The 22,465-nt window shown below is 33.6% G+C and overlaps 1 protein-coding gene across 1 annotated transcript; it reads right to left on the bottom strand.

Annotated features, from left to right (window-relative positions):
• Nucleotides 1–289: 289 nt before the first annotated feature.
• Nucleotides 290–21,919, bottom strand: LOC136027612 (uncharacterized). The gene is made up of 3 exons (XM_065705027.1): nt 21,840–21,919; nt 1,902–2,032; nt 290–563 (listed from the first exon to the last, which is right to left on the bottom strand). Exons 1-3 carry the CDS (start codon nt 21,886–21,888, stop codon nt 372–374), a joined length of 372 nt encoding a protein of 123 aa, XP_065561099.1. The 5' UTR covers nt 21,889–21,919; the 3' UTR covers nt 290–371.
• Between the last annotated feature and the right edge of the window lie 546 nt (nt 21,920–22,465).

Genomic DNA, 22,465 nt, shown 5'->3' with positions numbered 1-22,465 from the left:
TCGCTATCTTCGTTGCATTGAAAATAAATATAAAATCAAATTGAATAAACTTAATAAAGCAGCTTATTTCATAAAATGAATCATTAACCTCCAATGAGCTGCACCGCTTTAGAGGTAGGGTTGATCAGACGAGTCAGAATCTGATTCTTTTTTTCTTGACACTCCACTAAGACCCCCACTCATTCCGGCAACGTTCACCTTAAGATTTGAGAGTATGAAACGCCACAAATAGGGGCAGCAACGTCACTTAATACATAGGATAATATTAGTACCTTTCAAACTTTACCACCGCTCTTTACTTTTTTTTAGATAGCTTGTTTTTGTTTCATTCAAGCAGCCCTATTAAAATGTAACTTGTTTCATAAAAGAAGTCATTTACCTCGAACAACAAGCTGTGCCACTTTAGAGGTGAGCTGGTCACGAGAGTCAAAAGCTGATGCTGTTACTTGACATTCCCAATCGCCATCGTCCAGATCCAGTCGAGAATTCAGAATCAACAGACTGCAATCGCCATCTTCTGGATTCCCTGCCCATTCATACTTTCCAGAAAACATGCCAATGGGCTGGAAAAACGTCAAAATTGTATTTTCAAATTCGAGCACTTAATTACCTCAGCCTGGGGTCAATGAAAACGTAAACTGTACTTAAAGCCATCCAAAGCTATTGCTTTTTAAGGGCACCAATTGGGGGCAGAGGAATTTCCATGCTCTAGGTGTTTTTCCCTCCCATATAAAATTTCCTCTTCGGTGTCTTCATTTAAAAAGTCGAAAGAAAATCTTTGCCTCCACCCAATGACAAATCGAGAAAAGTGAGGTCAAGGTTTCAGCCCCCCCCCCTCACTTGTCACCCCCCTTTTACTTGTCAAAACGTAACAAAATACATAAAAACAAATTTGTTATGCGTTTTAAAACTTTTTTTTGTAAAACTTCCCCAAAAAAAAAGAAGATAAAAAAATCCTGGATACGTCCTTACCCCAGCCCCCTCCATTTTATGAATTTACACCCCCTATTTCCTATGTAATTATAACAGAAAAAGAAAGAAGGGTTGCCAAATCCTAGTAAAAGGATTCGATAAATTGCGAAGAATAAAGAATGAAAAAAACAAAACAATAAAGAATGGTGAAGCTATTTATTTACCAGAATGGCAGTTAGACAAACATAGCTGAAACTACACAAAATAACACGTTACATAACCGATAAAATGAAAAAAAATATGGACTAGCACAAAGGGCAAGAACTGGCAATAGACCTTACGACACGATGGCGCAAAGTGTTGAAACAATTCATAAAAATAAGACTGTTTCTCTTTCGGTTTGGCTCACCAACCCAAAATTCTAGAAGATGTATAAAGAAAAAAGTTACTTAACCAAAATATAAAAATGTGTTTCTTACTTACAAAAAATATCAAAATGTAGGTGCTTATAAAATATACATCTTATAAAATCTTTAACGCACGTTATAACTTCAAATTAAAGTAAAAAACTCATTCTTCAGAAAGATCTCGTTCCTCGGGGGGTACTTAAGTTTTCTTTTTTAATGGTAAAGGTTAAAAACAACTATTTTATTTGTAAAGTAACGCAAAAGATGTAAGAAAATTCAAGCTAAAGCCAAACATCAAAATCAATTTCTGACTGCCAAAACATTGCTTATAAGTCCAATCAATTATTAGTCCAATCAATTATAAGTCCAATCAATAAGCAATTATAAAATCCAATCAATTATAAGAATTAAGCTTATAAATTGATTAATACAGTTTCAAAATGTAGTCTTACAAACTCACTACCCTATGCAGAAGAAAAGGAAAATAACATTCCAGGTGTAGACGCTATCTACATAAAAAATAATTTAATTTTGAAATATTTATTTATTAGATTTATTTAATATTTATAATTATTTAAATACCTTTCTATCCTTTTGCCATATACAACTTCCCGCCTTATTAAGCACTTTGCACTCCAGTAAAGCTTCATTGCCAGGATTGACTTCAGTATATTTGGGCTCGCTTTCAAATTCTTGAGCACAGAATGCAATTCCTGAAATTAGCATTAATTAGTTGAAACATGATAGCCTACCAAAAGGGGTGGGTTTGATAAAGAGACCACATTTAGCCACATATTGGAATAGTGCGTGTAACTCATTTGACAGGCTTCACAAAAGCTCAATTTTCGCATTTAGCGTATTTTGAAACCCAAAAAGTGATGTTATTGTTGTAGGGAGGATTTCAAATCCGCCGAATTTCTTGGCCACACAATAACTTGTATTCTGAGTTTCGGTTAAAAATTATTCGGTTAAGTGTTTTATTTAGTTAACTAGTAGATTGATACCCCAACATTTGCATGATTAATTTTATTGTTCTTGGCTCTTCAGTTTTAAATGGTCTTGGCATAATGTCCATGGCTGTTGAAGACAAAATAGCTCTGGTTCTGAATTCTTTCGTTCAATAAGACTTATCTAAATATAAGGAATTTCTTTTAGGGGGAGCGGGAAAGATATATTACTCTTATTAATATATGTATCTTACACATGTAAGAAGGCCTTACGAGGCACATTTTATAGACTTTCAAAGTTGTTTTTGTTTTGTTTTTTTCGTCTCCCATTGTGGAGTAGTAATCTTTATATAATAATTGGTTAATGTTCAATTCACATGACAATCGCTAGAAATGGATGTTTTGTTTAGGCACGTGTAAGCAAAATTTACTTTCATCTATTTGTGCGTGAGTTGATAAATGCAAGTTACTAAAATATATTCAAGGGCTCTCAATATTATCTTGGAATCAATGGTATCACAGCAGCAATTTTATGAAATTAAAAAAAAAATGCTTGCGACGTCAGAATCAAAATTTTTCACCGAATAGATAAAAAAGGGGAACAGGGTATATTACCCTTTCTTGATATATATATATATATATATATATATATATATATATATATATATATATATATATATATATATATATATATATATATATATATATATATATATATATATATATATATATATATATATATATATATATATATATATATATATATATATATATATATTTATATATATATGCTGACATTAACCGATGAATGTCCGAAACACATTTTTTTATCCTTGGATTTAGCCAGTGTTGCCCGTCAACTTTTTAAATTTAATGCAAGGTTTGATGATGACAGGTTAGGTCTGATTTGGTTGGGTTAGCTTAGGGTTTTAAGTCATTTCTAATATATTCATAACCAAATTCGCAAAGCTAATTGAATCCAAGCAGAGAAAAAGGAATTTCGGATATTCGCCGGTGAATGTCGACATTAACCAGATTTCGGACATTCACGGTAACATGCATGTATATATATATATATATATATATATATATATATATATATATATATATATATATATATATATATATATATATATATATATATATATATATAAAGCAGGTGTAACTGTATCCATCTTAACTACAGGGTCAACAAAATAGACAGTTGCCTATGGTAGCTATACTATTCAACTTAATAAAATGATTTCATCTAATTTGTGATTAGTCTTCTAATTTGTGATATTTTTGTTATATTTGTTATATACTTTTTTTGCTAGTGTTATTTCGTTAGACTTTTATATTGTGTTACAGAAATGTCTTTCGTCAAAGCTTAATAGCTTTTCGGTTATACTACAGCTCCAACTACAGTTACAGCTTCAACCATTAACTTGGATATTGAAGTCTTTTTTTGACAAGGAATTTTCACCATTATCCATTACTTATGGTCTTACAGAGAACTACGTGAATATTGAACAATTAGAGAATCGAGGATTCGAATTATAGTGATATTTATTCGTACCAAAAGGCTCAACTTTTAATTAGTGTTAATGTATTTTCTTTTCTTCTTGAATATTTAATTTTAGCTATTTGTTAGCTCATGTTGCATTTTTTCTTTTTTGCATTTTTTTTAAGTTTGTGGAATTTTGTGTTTTTTTGTATTTCTTTAAATAGTTGATATTTGTGGCTAATGACAAAATAAAGTATCCATATATAATCTAGACGGTTATAAATAATTCTCAGACCGTAATGGCTATGTATGACAAAATGAAGCAAATTGTGAACAAGAAAAACGAAGATATTTCTAGCCTTTTTTTAAAAAAAGGAAGGATATTTATGCAGATATTTCAGTTGAGACCTCCATTCGATCACCCTCAGTGCGCATAAGTAAATAAAGATTAAAAAATATGTAATTACAAGTCCCAAGATAAAATAAGAACAAAGTGAACATCAATAAACAAACACTAAATCTAAATTGACCCTTTAAGCAACAGTGAAAGGGTAATTAAATAAAATCATCACCTGATTTCTACTCAAACCTGATCTATAATTTTACTTAACCATCTACTCAAACCTGAGAAGTCATTTTGTGTGATTTTTTTTAGTTACCTTTTCATCGTTGCTTAGAGAAGGCCTGAGTCAATTTAGTATTTTGTTTTTATGAGGCTTATTGTGTTTTCATTTTGTATTTAGGAATTTTATCTGCATATTTTTTTACTCTTTATTTACTTATGTCTATTAAAACCTCCCAGGAAACCATTTCCCTCAAATATTTATTTTTGACATCCTCCCTCCCCAACCGTGGACGACCAGCTTTTTGTTTAGCCCCAGACGGGTGGCCGAAAATGAATATCTTTGGCAGTGTGTCAGTCTTCGTCCAGAGGACTTGCCCTAGCCATCTCAATATTTCTACCTTAATATCTACATAAATAATCTTCGTTTTTTCAACGGCTGGGAATATCCCTTTTTCTTCTTTACAATTTGCTACATTTTTATCAGGACAATTAAAGATTTTATTGACAAAAAGTACAAAATAAAGTACAAAAAATGCCAAAGAACATCCCGGGGCTGATCGACACTTATCCCAAAACAATTTATTTGGGTTTACATGTATGCCGATAAAGATTAACAGTACAAGCATGACTAAAGAACCCTTTAATACATTGCCTGCTTGTCGGTATCAAGACCGAAAAGTAAGATATCACACTGTCTTAAATACTACTTGCAGGAGGTTGTAGGCGGGAGCCGGTACATAAACAACTATAATTATTGTTCTGCAAAAGCTGAGCTAGACTCGCGTGTGAAATTGTTCCATCATTCTTCACACCAGACATCCCAATCTTACCACCCGCAAGTTGGGCTAAAAAGAGTATAGTGGATATTACTGTATGACCCACTATACTCGTGTAAAACATTGAATATGTTCAAAGTTGTCTATTCATATTCTAATTTCTTTGTACCACTAGCGACGAATCAAACAGTTCGTGGTAACGAACTGTAGTAAGGAGCGTCCCGGCTCAATAGTAACCGAAACTCTGAAAAATGGAATTTTGATACCAATAGTTGCATCAATAGAATCCCATTTTAATGCGGATTTTAAATATATAAGTTTTATCAAGATCAGTTATACCCATCAAATGTTAAGAGCCTGAGAAAATTTGCCTCATTTTAGAAAATTGGGGAAAACACCCCCTAAAATCATACAATCTTAACCACAATCACACCATCAGATTCAGCGTATAAGAGAACCTTAATGTAGAAGTTTCAAGCTCCTATCTACACAAATGTGGAATTTCGCATTCTTTGCGAAAAGACGGATCACGGATGCGTGTTTATTTGTTATTTTTTTTTTGTTCTTTTGTTGTTTTCTTTTTGTTTTTTCCCAGGGGTGATCGTATCGACTGAGTGGTCCTAGAATGTAGCAGGAGGGCTCGTTCTAACGGAAATTAAAAGTTCTAGTGCCCTTTTTAAGTGACCAGAAAAATTGGAGGGCACCTAAGCCCCCTCCCACGATCATTTTTCCCCAAAAGTCACCAGATCAAAATTTTTAGATAGCCATTTTATCCACCATAGTCGAAAAACTAATAACTATGTCTTTAAGGACGACTTACTCCCCCGCAGTCCCCGTGGGAGGGGCCGCAAGTTACAAACTTTGACCTGTGTATACATATAGTAATGGTTATTGGGAAGTGTACAGATGTTTTCAGGGGGATTTTTTGGTTTAGGGAGGAGAGTTAAAGGGGGGGGGGGTTACGTGGGAAGATATTTCCATGGAGGAACTTTTCATGGGGAAAGGAAATTTCAATGAAGAGGGCGCAGGATTTTCTAGCATTATTTGAAAAAACAATGAAAAAATAAATCTGAAAGTTTGTTTCTACTGAAAGTAAGGAGAAGCATTAAAACTTAAAACGAACAAAAATTATTACGCATATGAGAGGTTTACCTCCTCGTTGTACCTCAATGTTTACGCTAAAGTATTTTTAGTAATTTCAACTATTTATTCTAAGGCCTTTGGGATTCAGAGGTCATTCTTAAAGAATTGGGACAAAATATAAGCTGTAGTGTAAAGAGCGAGGTACTGACGAGGGTAAAACCCCTTCATATACGCAATAAAAGCATACGAATATAGAAATTCGTTACATAAGTTAATTCATGAGTTACGTATTATTTTTACCTATGAAAATGTTTGTAAACAATTAAAAGTTCTAGTTGCCTTCTTAAGTAGTCGAAAAATTGGAGGGCAACTAGGCCTCCTCCCTCGCTCCTTTTTCTCAAAATCTTCCGATTAATTGCAATTAATTAATATGCAAATTTCGTTTTAATTATTTCTGTGCGGAGAGCCAAAATCAAAACATGCATTAATTCAAAAACGTCCAGAAATTAAATAAAAAAAAAACAACAAGTTTTTTTATATGAAAGTATGGAGCAACATTAAAACTTAAAACGAACAGAAATTACTCCGTATTTAAAAGGAGCTTTTCCTCCTCAACGCCCCGCTCTTTACGCTAAAGTTTCTTACTGTTTTAAGAAGTAGAGTTAAGAGAAAGAGTTAAACTTTAGCGTAAAGAGCGGGGCGTTGAGGAGGAAAAGCTCCTTTCATATACGGAGTAATTTCTGTTCGTTTTAAGTTTTAATGTTGCTCCTTACTTTCATTTAAAAAAAAACTTGTTTTTTTTTATTTAATATAGCTTAAGGTAGCAAGGATATCAAAATGAAATTACTTTTTAAGAAAAAATTTGTCTCTGAAAAATTTCTATCAATGAGTCAGTAAACAAAAACTTTACAAAAAAACAAGTTGATATAATAGGGCTATTCAGGGGAGATATCAAGGGCTATTCAGGGTTCAAAATGTCAAGGAGGTTATAAAAATAAGAATAAAATGTCAAAACGATTAAAATTCACAGAGTTAAAAGTAAATAAACCAGACAAAAACACAAGTACAAAATTTAGTTTCATGATTAAAAAATACAACATTAAAAAGAGAGAGAAACTATAAAAAAGGGCCAAAAATTTACGAAGCAAACATAAAACAACTGAAAGGTAAAATAAAAGTGGTAAGATATGGGGGCAGGAGATTCACTTATTTAACAAATCAACTTCAACTATGTAAAGGACGAAAGTTCTTTTATATCTTTGAGTGGAAAATTTTATTTGTGCTAGGAGGGGGAATTTTGTTTAAGTGGAACGACAAAGGTGAGGTTGGAGGGGGGATATGGACGAGAGAATTTGTTTGGGGGTTATGGATAGCATTGTTGGTGAAACGCAGGTCTGTTCATACCAAATTAACGCAATTTTCTAGAATTTTTTTTTATGCTGTTCCAGATTATGAAGTTTTTGGGGTAGTGTCACATTTTCATCAATGCTGTCAAGTTGAACCGTGAATATGAATTAACAAAAATAATGCGCTAAAGTTGACAGCACGTTTCATCGATAAAATAAATAAGATTAATACCACCTTGATTCCAACAGGGTAAGTATACATTCAAAGAACAGCTAGACCTTCTTAAACTGTTATGTGACATATTGAAACTCATGTTTCTTTTCATTATTTAATTTCCACTATTACCGAAAACTGTGTGCATGTATATGTTGGTCTTTTCCATTTAAAAGTTGGAGTTCTGATTTTTAAGATATTAATGTTAATTTCAGTATAACCAACTTAAACAACAATATTTCACTGTCCTTGTTGATTTGATATTTTCTGAGGCACGGGGCTCATGGATTCAGGTTCTCGTTATTTTACGATTTTTACAATTTTTAGGTATATCCAGATACCGTACGCAGCACAAAAAAAAACTATGTGGACCGTCTCAGCAGCAGAACAACGGACTATCCGAAATAAAAAACAAAACACATTAAGCATTCACATTACGTTTCCCTAATTTTACCTTAGATTCAAGGGTACCACAGCAGCAATTTTAATAAAACTTAAAAAAATGCTTGCGACGTCAGAATCAAAATTCTCCACCGACTAGATAAAAAAGGGGAATATATATATATATATATATATATATATATATATATATATATATATATATATATATATATATATATATATATATATATATATATATATATATATATAGCCGCCCAGGAAACAAATGGATGACTAGATATCCCTTAGACATAAAGTATCTCATAGTCACTTTTGAAATTACGCAGACGACGTTTAAGAAAACTAGAAACATGACTTAAATGCTTAAAAAGATATTTCCAGCGGTTAAACCAAAAATACTAAACAGGTCAATAAAGCAGTGCAATGAAGTGAAACAGCGTTGTCATGCAATTTCAACACAATCAACTTTACAATTTTACACCTTGTCATGCCGATAGGTGAACAATTGAAATGTTCACCCGTGAATATTTGTTTCCTGGGCGGCTTGATTAAAATGTCATTTTAACTAATATTTAAAAAGGAGAAAGTAAAGACTTTAAAATAGCGGATCTTTTTAGATAGGCACGCATCCAAAGCATTTCTTTGTTTGTTTTTTTTTTTGGGGGGGGGGTAGCAGTTAAAATTATAAGGTGCAGCAAAATTTTAAGAATACCTGACTATTGTTATGATAACCATATTATTGTGTTCTTGAATCATTTACTCAATATTTATAAATGAAAAATATGCAAAAAAACACATAAGGTAGATTTTCTAGTTCTTTTGTGAGAGGAGAGAATCACCTTGAACGCCCTTCCGCCTTTCATTCTTGCCAATGTTAAAAAAAATGGAAAACAATACTGTTTTTTTAGTTTGTATAGCTATTCGAGCTTATATTGATATTGTATTCGAGAAGGATTTTCGTGCCATTCAAGAATTTACGCATAATCTTAAGGCCATGCATGGGTTTAGGCAATAACACGATTCTATCGTTTGGTAAGAGCATGGTAAGCAACAACAGGGCAGAACAAAGCTGCCGTAAGCTGAAATTCGTAAGCGGTAAGCAATGACACGGTCCTATCGTGGTATGATGGTTGTTCCATTTCCGAGGTTGATAAGCAGAAACAGTATTGTTAACAAAGCAACAACACGGCAGCCTTAAAACGAAAAACATAATAAGAGTTCTTCAACATTCGTCGTAAAACTTTTTACACTAGCGTAACTTAAGACGTTACGTTATGATATTTTAGGGAGCAAATTTTTTTTGGTAATGTAGGCAGGGCCGAGTAGACTCAAACTGTAAATGGAATTTATGTTTCAGATAAGTCAAAATAGCCGAGGCTCGTAGGCAGAGGGGAGGGGGCAATAGAAATTTAAGGGGGATGATAAAAAACAAATTGTATTTGAGGATTAGAATAAAAAGGGCCCAAAAATTCAAGAACATTAAAGATTTCAGCGGGGCAAGGGTCTGAACCCCCACCCCCTCCAGTGTGTCCTTGATTGAGTAGCAGCAAAATATCAATTTTGGATGATCAATTAATGCATTTTGAAAATATATTAGAAACTTTACCTAGAAAGCCTTTCACGCTTGATCAGACCCATCTCCACTTTGAATTTTTGGTATTATTTATGGCAATTTTAATCGTTTAAGATGATGATTATGATGATTTTATTCTAGTCTGGTTCGAAAGGACATGTTTGTGTGTGTAACAGTGTACTTTACTCTATGGTTACTTGGCACCTGACACAGAAAATTACGCATGCAGTAAGAAAGCCGCTTTTTCTGACGCGACATCCCGGCAGCGTCAAGACGAAAAACATTATAACACATCCAGTAAATGCTGAAGGCCTTTTTCCTCAGTAAATACTGTCTATTGCTACCTGTCTTTATGTAGTACAGCTCAATCAAGCGTTAATTAAGTCGAACTGTCAAGAAAGACATGGTGATTGATGGGCAGGCTACCCAGAGGGCTAAATTTTGATTCCTTCCGTTTCCTAGCGCTGAATGGGTGATGATGAGAAAACTAATTTCCTATTCTATCGAAAACCACCCAAGAGTTTTCCCCTCAGGGTGATTCTTAAGCTCTTCAGAAATAGTGTGTTTTACTTTTTATTTTTGCTACAATAAGTTTTACATTAATTCGAGCAAATTTATTTACATTTTTGATTTCATTTTCATTTCAATTAGAAGTCACAAAGCATTTTCTTAGCAAACAATTTACTCTATAGAAGCATGGGTAATATATTTGCTTGATAAATATTTTCAAGCATCGGCATAACAAGATAGGTGTTGAGGAATTTAGGAAGAATTCCCTCCCTAGGATTGGACACTCATCTACCCACTCTAAAAAATCAAAATAATTTCAAACATATAAATGCCAGCAGCAAAGTCATTTGGACGACAGACATAAAAAGGAAAAAGAATTTTTTTTCAAACCAAAGTTTGAAATACCATGTTATCATATCAAAAATGGACTATCCGCTAAAAAGTATCGGAAAAGAATTGCCCCCCTCTGTCAACATAAAATGCAGAGTCCCCCCTCCCACGAAGCTTTCCCTGAAAGTTTTAACTTGGTCCGACAGCCAAAACAGAGAAGATATAGCAAAATGACTCATAAAATTTGTCACAATTTTTATGAAACCTACTATGTAATGAGATAAACAAAAGGCCTGTTTTCATGATTGCTCTCGTAGTGGTAACCAAATAAAGAAGGAACCGTATCCCATATTATCAAAATTTTAAAACACGTTTTGGAAAAAACTGTTAAGGGAGGAAGAATCGCCATTTAACCTGATTTAGGATAAATGATTTAATTTAGGCTAATGATTAATTAGCTTAATGGTGAATTAATGATGATTAATGAATTATTAATAATGATATTAATAATAATTATAATTATTATAATAATAAAATATTAATAATAAAAATAAATAATAATAATAAGAATAAATATTAAATATTAATAAATAATAATAATAATAGCAATAATAATAGTAATAATAATGATAATAATAACAATAATAATAATAATAATAATAATAATAATAATAATAATAATAATAATAATAATAATAATAATAATAATATTAATAACAATAATAATAATAATAATAATAATAATAATAATAATAATAATAATAATAATAATAATAATAATAATAATAATAATAATAATAATAATAATAATAATAATAATAATAATAATAATAATAATAATAGTAATAATAATAAATAATAATAATAATAAATAATAATAATAAAATAAATAATAAAAAATTAATAATAATAATTATTAATAATTTGTAATAATGATTAATTAGGCTAATGATAAATGATTAATTTAGGTTAAATGACGAAATGAATTATCATTTCGATTAATCTTAATGGCAGTAGTTCGTTGCAAAAATAAACCTAAGAGAATTGCGGAAAATGGTCAATACCCCCGCAAAGATGGTGTCAAATCAAAAAGCGAGAACTGCAGCATTAGTATCACCATAGCCAGAAACTTCATTTAAGAAAATTATTCACAATCGTAACCAATAATGAAAATCCGTTTTTCATATAGAGTATCAGTGAATGATTCATTCCCTGTCGAGGCAAGTTGAGGAATGATAACAACTTGCTGGACTAGTAAATTCTAATTATTCCTCAACTTGGCTGTAGAAAGTTAAGAATGAATTGGAATGAGGATTTCTCAATAATGCACACCTAAAGAACTGTTTGGCGGATAACAGCTTCAGGTCTCTGGCGTATGACGTTACTCTGGCGTTGGACGTTACAAGATTGTGACAGAGCCAAAGTTAACGGACGTTGTGAACGGGGGCATCTATCCAGGTGGGGCTTTGGACCCTTGAAGTATTTTTTCCGCCTCGTAAAAACGTAGCAAAAATGTATAAAAACATATGTTGGCCACCACAGGACAATGAGCACAATGTCTGAAAATTTCGATTTAGGTGGTTGAAACCCATAAAACAAGAGTTTTGCAGCTCCCATATTAAAACTGAGGGAAGTCAAATATTAGCATGGGTAAGGCGTCCGTGTGTCCATCTTATTTTTCGTTTTCCTTCCCAGGGGGCTTGAACTGAACCTAAGGTATCCAACAGTTCGTGGTAAATACTGTAAGTAAGGAGTAGCCTGGTTCATTAGTAACCGTAAATCTAAAAAGCAAAATTTTGATACCAATAGGTGCATCCAAGAATAAGATTTTTACGCTGATTTCAAATATTTAAGTTTCATTAAGTTTAATCTTACCCACCGAGGGTTACGAGCCTGAGAATATTTGCCTTATTGTCGAAAAAAGGGGAAAACATCCCTTAACAGTCTTAGGATCTTAACGAAAACCACACCATCAAATTCAACGTGTCAGAGAATCATAATATTGAGGTTTCAAGCCTCTATCTGCAAAAATGTGGGATTTGTATTTTTTGCCAGAAGAAAGATCACGGATGTGTATTTATTTGCTTTTTTTGTTTTGTTTTCTTCCCAGGGGTGATTGTACCAACCCAGTGGTCCTAGAATATCGGAAGAGGGATCATTTAAACGTAAATTGAAAGTTCTAGTGTGCTTTTTAAGTGACAAAAAAAAATGGAGAACAGCTGGCCCCTTATTTCAGATTCAGATTCATTTATTCAAAAATTCATATTCATCAAAATCTTCAACTTGCCCAAATGGAGAGACAAGCTCGACTACTGGGCAAGACATATAAACACAATTTAACAATCCTCATTGATACAGAACAAACAAAAAATGAACCACTATTTCATCAATAAATAAAAAAAGAGTATCTTTAATGAGAGTATTTAAGGTGGAGTAAATGGAGTGAGGCCAAAATAAAATAAAAAATAAAAAATATAAAATTTTTACCAACCGTTCTTGCAAGCAGATTCCATTATATAACTTTTTAATCGTCTCTTGAAAGATCCTTTTGGTAACTCAACAAATTTATTTAATGAATATTTGTTGGCTATTGATGGGATCATATACCGGAGGTTGAAACGGGATCTTTCATTTTTCACCAGAGGTAGTTTGTATGGGTGAACACATCTAGTTATCAGTGAATTTTGATGTTTGGACAGTAAATTCTGGTCAAAAAAGAAATTATGTACATGTTGAATCTTAAAAAACCAACTAGATAATAGGAGATGAGATTTCTGTGTGAGAGTTATGTCTAGAAACAGGTAAGAGGTACGTGTTTCAGAGTGGATATCTGTACTCCTCGGGTGTTGTAAAAACTTATCTAGAATTCGAATAGCTTTGTTTTGCAGGGCTTGTAGTGGTTTAATATGTGATTTAAAAGTCAGCAAAAATATAGCTGAGCAATATTGGATTTGTGCATCAATTAGGCAAAAATATAGGATTCTTAGAACCTTATATGAGAATAAAAATTTTAGTCGGTGGAGCAAACCTATATATCTTGATAATTTTAGTCTCAACAACGAAATATGTGTTTTAAAATTCATGGTAGGGTCAAAAACGATACCTAAATATTGACGCCCATTCCCCCCTAAAAATTATCTTATCGAAATTTCAATATAACCATTTTGTTCAGAATAATTTGAAGATCAAATAATTATGTCTTTAGGTGTAAAATGATCCCCCACAGTCCGTGGGGAGAGGCCTGTAAGTTATAAAATTTGCCCATTTTAATTAGAATATGAAGCTTTTTGAAAAGTGCTAACAGCTTCAGAGTAAACAGCGAGATATTGAGGAGGGGGTAACCCTTCATAGACAGAATAAATCTGCCAAAATCAAGATGCAATTTTTTTTTTTTCATGTACGGTGAGCCAAATTCGAACCTGCATTGGTTGAAAAACGTTCAGAAATTAAATTTAAAAAAAGTTTTTTTGACTGAAAGTAAGGAGCGACATTAAAACTTTAGACAAACAGAAATTATTCCACATATGCAAGGGGCTGCACCCTCTTCAATGCATCGCTCTTTACGCTGAAGTTTTTATTATTTTAAAAAGTAGAGTTTTGACAAAGAGTAAAACTTTAGCTTTAAGAGCAAAGCGTTGAGGAGGGGACAGCCCCTTGCATATGTGGAATAATTTCTGTTCGTTTTAAGTTTTAACGTCGTTCCTTACTTTCAGTTAAAAAAAAGCTTTTTTTATTTAATTGCAATAGGACTCACTTGAACAGAAATTCAAAGTTCTAACCCCATTTTTTAAGTCACAAATAAAACTGTGCCCCAAAAAAGTGCCATTTTCGCCATTAAACAACAATATTGACCAAATAGGTCCAAGTTTTGGTCAGTAAAAAATCTGAGGCAGCCAATAGATCAAAATATATTTAAGCGCAATGTACTACATCCACATCTCCCCAAAATCTCCAGTTTTATTACCATTTTTTTAATTCGACCATCCTAACAAATGCTTCTTTTTTTATTAAGTTGGTATTGTTTAGAATTATTTGGCCAGTTTTGTATATTTCTGCAAAATAAAGAGTTGTCCCGAGTCAGTTTATTTGAACTAGTTTTACAGATAAAACTCCTTTTATAGAGTTTTGGTTACTACTAGCACGAGACGCTCCTTACTTACGGCTCCTTACTATGAACTTACTAGAGACTGGAAAGCAATAATTTTGTTCGTTTTAAGTTTCAATTTCACTTTTATTTCCATTGTATTTTTTTAACTGTCTCATTATGTTAGATGAGACCACAACAAAAACCTGCCACTTATGCCGGATTTGTTTTTTTTTGGGGGGGGCGCAACTTTTTTTAAATGCAGAAAAAGGTAAATGATATGGAAAATATAAGAAATTATAAATGAAAAATACTGCAATTCTTCATACACAGAGGGACACTGGCTTAAAGGCCCCCTTCCCGCTTTAAATTCTTCAGTATTCAAACTTGCGTGTCATGGTACTCTGAAAATGCTCAAAATGTGAGTTCGCGATCGATGGACGGCATTTGCATAAGATAGAAAATTATAGGGTAACTATCACAATAGGGTTGCGATTTAGTCACATTACGGTCTACGCCGTGTCATTGCCGAGAGATGGTATAACCTACCATTACAATAACGACCTCTAATGGCTTGACTAATAATAGGTGTATAGCTCATTTTACAACTTGTTTTGGCCAAAACACCTTGTTTTGGGGGTATATCATTTCCTTTTTGACGTCCATTTAGGAGCATGCAAATGTCCAGATTGACTGGTTAATCGGATTTATTCAGTTATTCCCTCCATCTCATGAGTATGAGACGGGCAGATAATTAGTTGGATTTACTGTTCTTAGATAACAAGGATAGCGTGACCCCCTCCTAGTTTGAATTGCTATCCTCGTAACAAAAAGTCTACACAGTAACAAAAAAGCATTTGAACCAATATTAAAAAGCCTCTGACATTTTATTAAAGATTAGAAATAAGTTAAGATGCTATGAACTTTTTATGTAATGCTATACATAGTTATAGGAGCATGCAGGGTTACAAAGGGCATTGACAGGAAAATTGGCTGGCCTTCCATCGATTTTGGCCAATAAAGGAGAGAGGGGCTAGATCTTCTGATTTGCGATTGATTAAGCCCTCCCCTGACCATCTCAAAATATTCATTCTACTCGATGTGGACAAAGAACAAAATAGTTTGAACCGTATCCCTCTTCACTAGGTGACTTAGTAACGCTTTGTATAGTAATTAAATAAAAAAACAAGTTTTTTTAAATGAAAGTACCGAGCAAAATTAAAACTTAAAACGAACAGAAATTACTCCGTATATGAAAGGGGCTTTTCCTCCTCAACCCCCCCGCTCTTTACGCTAAAGTTTGACTCTTTCTCTTAACTCTATTTTTAAAACAGTAAGAAACTTTAGCGTAAAGAGCGGGGCGTTGAGGAGGAAAAGCCCCGTATTTTTATGCTGATTCCTAATATGTAAGTTCAGTTAAGTTTATTCTTGCCCATCAAAGGTTAGGAGCCTGAAAAATTTGCCTGATTTTCGAAAAAAGAGGAGAAACATCCCCTAAAAGTCAAAGAGTCTTAATGAAAGTCACACCATCAGATTCAACGTATCAGACAACTCTGTTGTAGAGGTTTCAAGCTCCTATCTTCAAAAATGTGAAATTTTGTATTTTTTGCCATAAGAAAGATCACGGATGCGTTTTTATTTGCTTGTTTGTTTTTTGTTTCCAGGAGAGACGTATCGACCCAGTCGTCCTAAAATATCAAGAGAGGGCTTATTCGAATGGAAATTAAAAGTTCTAGTATCCTTTTTAAGTGACCAATAAAATTACAGGGGAACTAGGACCCCTCCCATGGCCTTTTTTCTCAAAATCGTCTGATCAAAATTTTGTGATAGCCATTTTGTTCAACATAGTTGAAAGGCCGATTTCTTAGGAGACACCTCAGGAGATTTCTTGACCACCTACAGTCGCTAGAGAAAGGTCTTTAAGTTACAAAATTTGCCCGTTGTTTACGTCCAGTATTTTCTTTTGGAAAGTAATCATACATTTTTCAGGTTAGGAGGGGGGGGGGAATTTTCTATAGGTGGGATTTTCCACGTGGACAATTGGTTGTCGGGAGGGAAGTTTCCAAGGGATGCATTTTTCAGGGGAAATTTTACGCTGCTGAAAACTGACAGAATTCCTATACGAGATTGTTCTTATGTCTTGCTTTCTCTTTGTTGATTCCATTTTACGCTTGGATATGTTAAGGATAAGCGTACGGGGTAAATTTCCACTAGGAGTGAATTGTCTAGAGCAGTGGTTCTCGAACTTATTTAGACATTGTACTCCTTTTTATCCCAAAACATTTTAGGTACCCCTTCTCACCTGCCGGTACTAAGTAAACTAAAGCTAAAATATGAATAAAATTAGCAGTCCTAGAGTTAAAGGGTTGTTTTTGTTTGTTTTTTTTTGTTGGCTGGCCGTGTACCATCTAAAATTTTTCGAGTACCCTTAAGGGGTACTCGTACCACAATTTGAGAACCACTGGTCTAAAGAATAAATCAGTTAGGAGGAGGGATTTTCCGTGGAGACTTAGCCAGATTTTATGGCATTATTTAAAGTAAGGAGCAACATTAGAACCTAAAACAAACAGAAATTATTACATATACAAGGGGAATTGCTCCTCCTCAACACCTTGTTCTTTACGCTGAAGTTTGAACTTTGTTCCAATTCTTTAAGAATGACTCCTGAAACACAATGTTCTTTTAATTAGAACAATAAGAAGCTTTTTTAAAAGTACTAAAAGACTTTAGCGTAAAGAGCGAGGCGGTGAGGAGGAGCAATCCCCTTAGTACACGTAATGATTTCTGTTCATTTGAAGTTTTAATGTTGCTCCTTACTTTCAGTTGAAAAGACTTGTTGTTTTGTCATTAAATATTCAAGACGAGTGGAATAGACATGTCCTCCACTCAGCTAGAGTTTGACGCATTTCAGTAGTTTGGAATATTTTTTTTTTTTTTTTTATATCAATGGACAAATAGACTCCATTGATATAGTAGGGGACAGTCCCAAAACTTTTAACCACAAGAAATTAAATTCTAACAGACTTCTCACCTCCACTTCATTAATTAGCTAAACTAAATTAGTTTTTGACACAATTTACAAATGGATTAATAAGCTGACTATGTTGAGACGGCACTCTCCCTCTCCCCTAGCAACTAACAGACAGCCAGAAACGAGATATATACAAATAAACAGAAATTGAATAAAGAAAACGCGTCTGTGCAAATGAAAGTAGAGACTAACTAAAAAACTTTGAAAGGAAATAATTCTAAATAACCTATAAGCAGTAATGACACTGCTTCCTCTAATTTCTCTCATTGCTTTATCTTTCCTCAAATTTCTCTAAAAAACAATCAGGTTAAACATTAGCCTTTGTAAATACACGAGCGTTAGCACAAAATGTAAATAAATATTTTCCTCAACGTTAATTTTCGTAGAGATCCTAGATAACCTAATTTTTTGTCACGGGAATTGGGTGAAACCCTGAAAAATCCTATGACGTTCGAAGTACTGGTTACTGGTATTGACTAGTGGACTGTTTTTTGTTTGTTTTTTTTTTTTTTTTTTGGGTGGAGGCGACGTTATCGTGGTGTCTCTGACAATAGTAGGCACAAATAGGGACATATTAATGCAACTTTTAGTCTCAATCCCGCAACTGACCCTCCTATCGAGTTTGTGACCTTGAGGCAGGGTCTTTTGTGGAGAACACTGCCAAAATTGGATGGAATAAAGCCAGTGATGGCTGTTGAAATCATAGCTGGGGAGTCAATCCCCCTACATGAATGACGCGCAAACCGTGGTGCAGAAAAAGATCCCCTGAGGGTCAATCCAAGGTGGAAGAAAGAAGTTCTCTTGCTAGCACCAGATCCAAGGATCAAGCTCTGCTTAACGCCGATGACTGGCAATCTCTTTTGACGGACGTCTTGCATGTTCAAGCCGGTTTGAAGCTAGCGGGCGTAGTTCTCTGGATGAAGAGAAAACAATAATGGACACCGCGACGGTAAGAGGAAGGCTTTTCTACAAAGGAAGAATAAAAGAGGCGGAAATGCCTTCTTTCAAAATACCACACCAGAAGGGGCGCCTATACCCCAGCGGCTTTGGGTGCTATAATTTTTTCTGGATATGGAGGCAATTGGCCTTTGTGGCCTGAGTCCTAATTTAGTTGTGTAAGTCCACCTATAATAACCAAAATACTAATTAATGTTAATTTTCTGTAGATGTTGGAGTACCTAATAATTTCCGAGAGATTCCGGGGAAACCTAAAAAAAACTCGTGGACATTGGAAGCACTGGGTACAGATTTTTAGCCAAGATCTAGGCGATAGCTAATTACACTATGAACGGCACTTAAAGAAGAAATAACCGACGGCAGCCTTAAACATGTTTAATCAGCCTAAAGCTAAAAAAGCTTTTACCTCTATATTAGCCTACCATAGGCCAGTTAAAAGAAAACTAGACAAAAACAACGAAGTTATCCTTAAAGTGAAAAGCCAAACCATAAACAAGCGATTAGAATTGCCGCGACATAATTCATCAGTCTAAAAGCTTTGGCTTATCTTCTTTTATAGGGGGCCACTGAGAGATTGAGAAGGGGCATTAAGATGACGGAACGCATTTAACATATCTGAATTTGTACAGATTGTCCCATGCTTTTAGCGGTTGAACGTTAATAGCTGTAAAACATGTTTGAACATTACATATGTGGATTAGAATTTCTCATAGTTCTTTTATGTGAAATGGACCATTCAGACTTAATATAGATGCGACTAATTAGTGTGGGAATTATCTTGTTAGTGTTGTTGTGGTGTAAAAGATAATGTAAGACAAAAATAATATTTATGATGTTTTAAAAAAACGGCAAATGAAGACTACTCAAAATGAGTACATTGTGTAATTGTAAGCTAATTTTATAAAAATATACCTGTTTGTTTGAAATATGCCTTTATGTTATGTTTGTTGCTAAAATTATTAGAAACTTAAACTTGCAGATATTATGGGCATTAATGAATAAACTAATGAACGGTAAATAATCTTCAACATTGCGTAACTACACTCATTTTTTTGCTAATATAGGCCTACTTTTTGTTGAAGGAGAGGGTAACAAAAGGAATATATTCCTGTCTACTTTGTCTTACAGTTTCAGGTAGATTTTGGCTAGAGCTCCTGGCCCACGAATCAGAGGGAGGGACTTTTAGGATGTAGCTTAAGCTAGGTTACCGGAGGTACCCTAGGCCTACTATGGTATACACTGAAAATCCTTGCATGGTCCTGCTCCAAATAGGGTACAGTATGTAACCTGTATACTATAAACATGTTGATGGGAGGGTGCTAGTGTTTGGAATTTAATGAGTAACAGACCCACTTTGTGCCCTGATCCAGCATGCTGAATTTTTCTAGTCTAAAAAAAGTTCTAACGGCCTACCTATCAACCAAAAATTTATTGGAAGAAGTCTGTTGGAAGGGAGGTCTCCCTAAAAATATTCATTTGCGTCAAAAGCATTAAGTTCGAGGGGAGGGTAGGAGGGACTCGATGAATTCGCCTGAACTATTACAAAGTAACTGTGCGCAAAATTGTATCTGAAATGATTCAAAAATGAGAGTAACAATGGAAGGAAACATGATAATCTGATTAATAGGTATATCGAGATTATAAATGAAATTTTCATTGTTCTAGTGTTGTTGTTTTTTTATTTTTGTACATATATTGAGGCCAAACATGTAACAATCATGCGGGGAGGGGGCTGTGTTTTTACTATGTTACAAGTGCGAATATGATATTTGAAAAGAGCAATAAATAAGGAATCTAATGGTACTACTTTTATTTATTTAACATGTTTCCTTCTGTGGATACACTAATCTGTTTGTTACCAACTCGACTTTCATTATTCGTTTGTTTGTTTCAAAATTATGAAGTTTTTAGGGCAATACCAAATTATCGTCATTGTTGCAACGTTGAAGTGTGAAAATTATCTCCATAACCTTGCTTCTAAAGTATTATATTATTATTGTATCTTGGCATATTTCATTAGGATTAACCTAACTTCACTTCTTAGGTGTATTCCATAACATAATTAACAATATAATTAACATATACCCTATTTTTATTTATTTAGCATGTTTCCTTCTGAGTAGGCCCTAATTTATTTTATTACCAACTTCGACTTTCATTGTTCGTCTAGTTGTTTCAAAATTATGAAGTTTTTAGGGCAGCTTAACATTTTCGTCATTGTTGCGATGTTAAAGATATATACGTATATGTATTAAGTTTCATATAGTACATTTTGCTGTTTTCAATCCACGTTTTTTTTTTTTTTTTCGGAGCCGCTAATACCAAAAACCATTGAACTATATGTAAATGTACATTTTTTTGGCAAATAATGGTAAATTTTAATTACTATTATAAAAACTAATTTTGTTAAAAGTTAATATTAGCAGATTGTTCAGATAGCTAGGAAACAAACTTACCTCTACAGTCGGGATTGCATTTTAAATCCAAATTTAACATGTATTTGCATCGGAAATGATTAGTTTCTGCAAGTTGAGACTGCAGAAATCCGCTTGAATAAAGAACCTGACGTATCACGAGATTCAATTAACGGAAAATATATTATTAGGGCTGTGTATGGGACCCGTAGAGGGAGGGGATATTGTCAAAAAAAATGGACATATTTGGGAATCGGGAATAAATAAGGAATGTAATGGTGCTACTTTTATTTTTTTGGCATATACCGTTCAGAAGTGGCTAATCATTATAAATTTAACAATTTTTTGCCCTCTCCCGCAATGATTTTGAAGAGCACTTTTTGGCATTTTCATAGAATAATACCTTTTTCTTTATTTTGGTTACAGGAAAAAAAAACAAATTGTCCCCAAATTATAATAAATAATTTTCACGCCCCCGCCCTATATTTTCATGAATTGGCACTTTTGTCATTGTCTTTGGTACTTTGAAGTACCAACACAGAATTACTAGGAAAAACACAGAATTACCACCAAATCATAATAAACAATTTTCACACCCCCGCCCTATATTTTCATGAATTGGCACTCTTATCATTGTCTTTGGTACTTTGAAAACACCAACATAGAATTATTAGAAAAAAATCTTTCTAAAAATAGGACATCCTCTAAAAGCAACGAAATTTTCGAATTTTGCATGGCCAAGTATCTGTTGAGAAAATTTTGATTATGAAAACTTAATATAATAAATAAGGAAAAAATATACCAGTTAAGACACTAAATACGAATGATGTCACCCAGAGAATATTATCCATTGCTCTAAAGCTTATCGGCTGATTCACGCCAGTAACTGATTTCGTAGTTCCTCAAAAGTGTTCCATTAATTCAAAGGCGGAACATTATCCCAAGACCCGCCTCTAACCGATGGACGCGTGTTGTAATGACGGATTCTTCTGCAACACTCGGGCTTAGCCTCGAACTCGGCACGTCATACTTTCTTGTGATTACCCAAGTGTCACGATATCTGTCAATTCTCAAGCCTGAAATGTTGCTTTTTCATTTTTTTCTCTGTCAGATAGCCATTTTCCTTTACATTGTAAAGTCACGAAAATAATTTGACTGGGATTGTCTTCAGGGTTGGCCGGATTATAAGATATAAATGTATTAATATGGATTTCTTTTATAAAACATTTGTGGTCCCGGCTGGCTAAATACTTGGTGCATGATGCGTCACTATAAGACGACGGTGCCTGTGTGCTACTAAAATAAAAAAAAAACATTTTTTTTTAACTGAAAGTAAGGAGCGAAATTAAAACTTAAAACGAACAGAAATTACTTCGTATATGAAAGGGGCTACTTCCTCATCAACGCCCCGCTCTTTACACAAAAGTT

This window comes from Artemia franciscana, chromosome 5, assembly GCF_032884065.1.
Source record: "Artemia franciscana chromosome 5, ASM3288406v1, whole genome shotgun sequence".
NCBI classification, from domain to species: domain Eukaryota; kingdom Metazoa; phylum Arthropoda; class Branchiopoda; order Anostraca; family Artemiidae; genus Artemia; species Artemia franciscana.
This window is presented reverse-complemented; position numbering and strand designations above follow the sequence as displayed.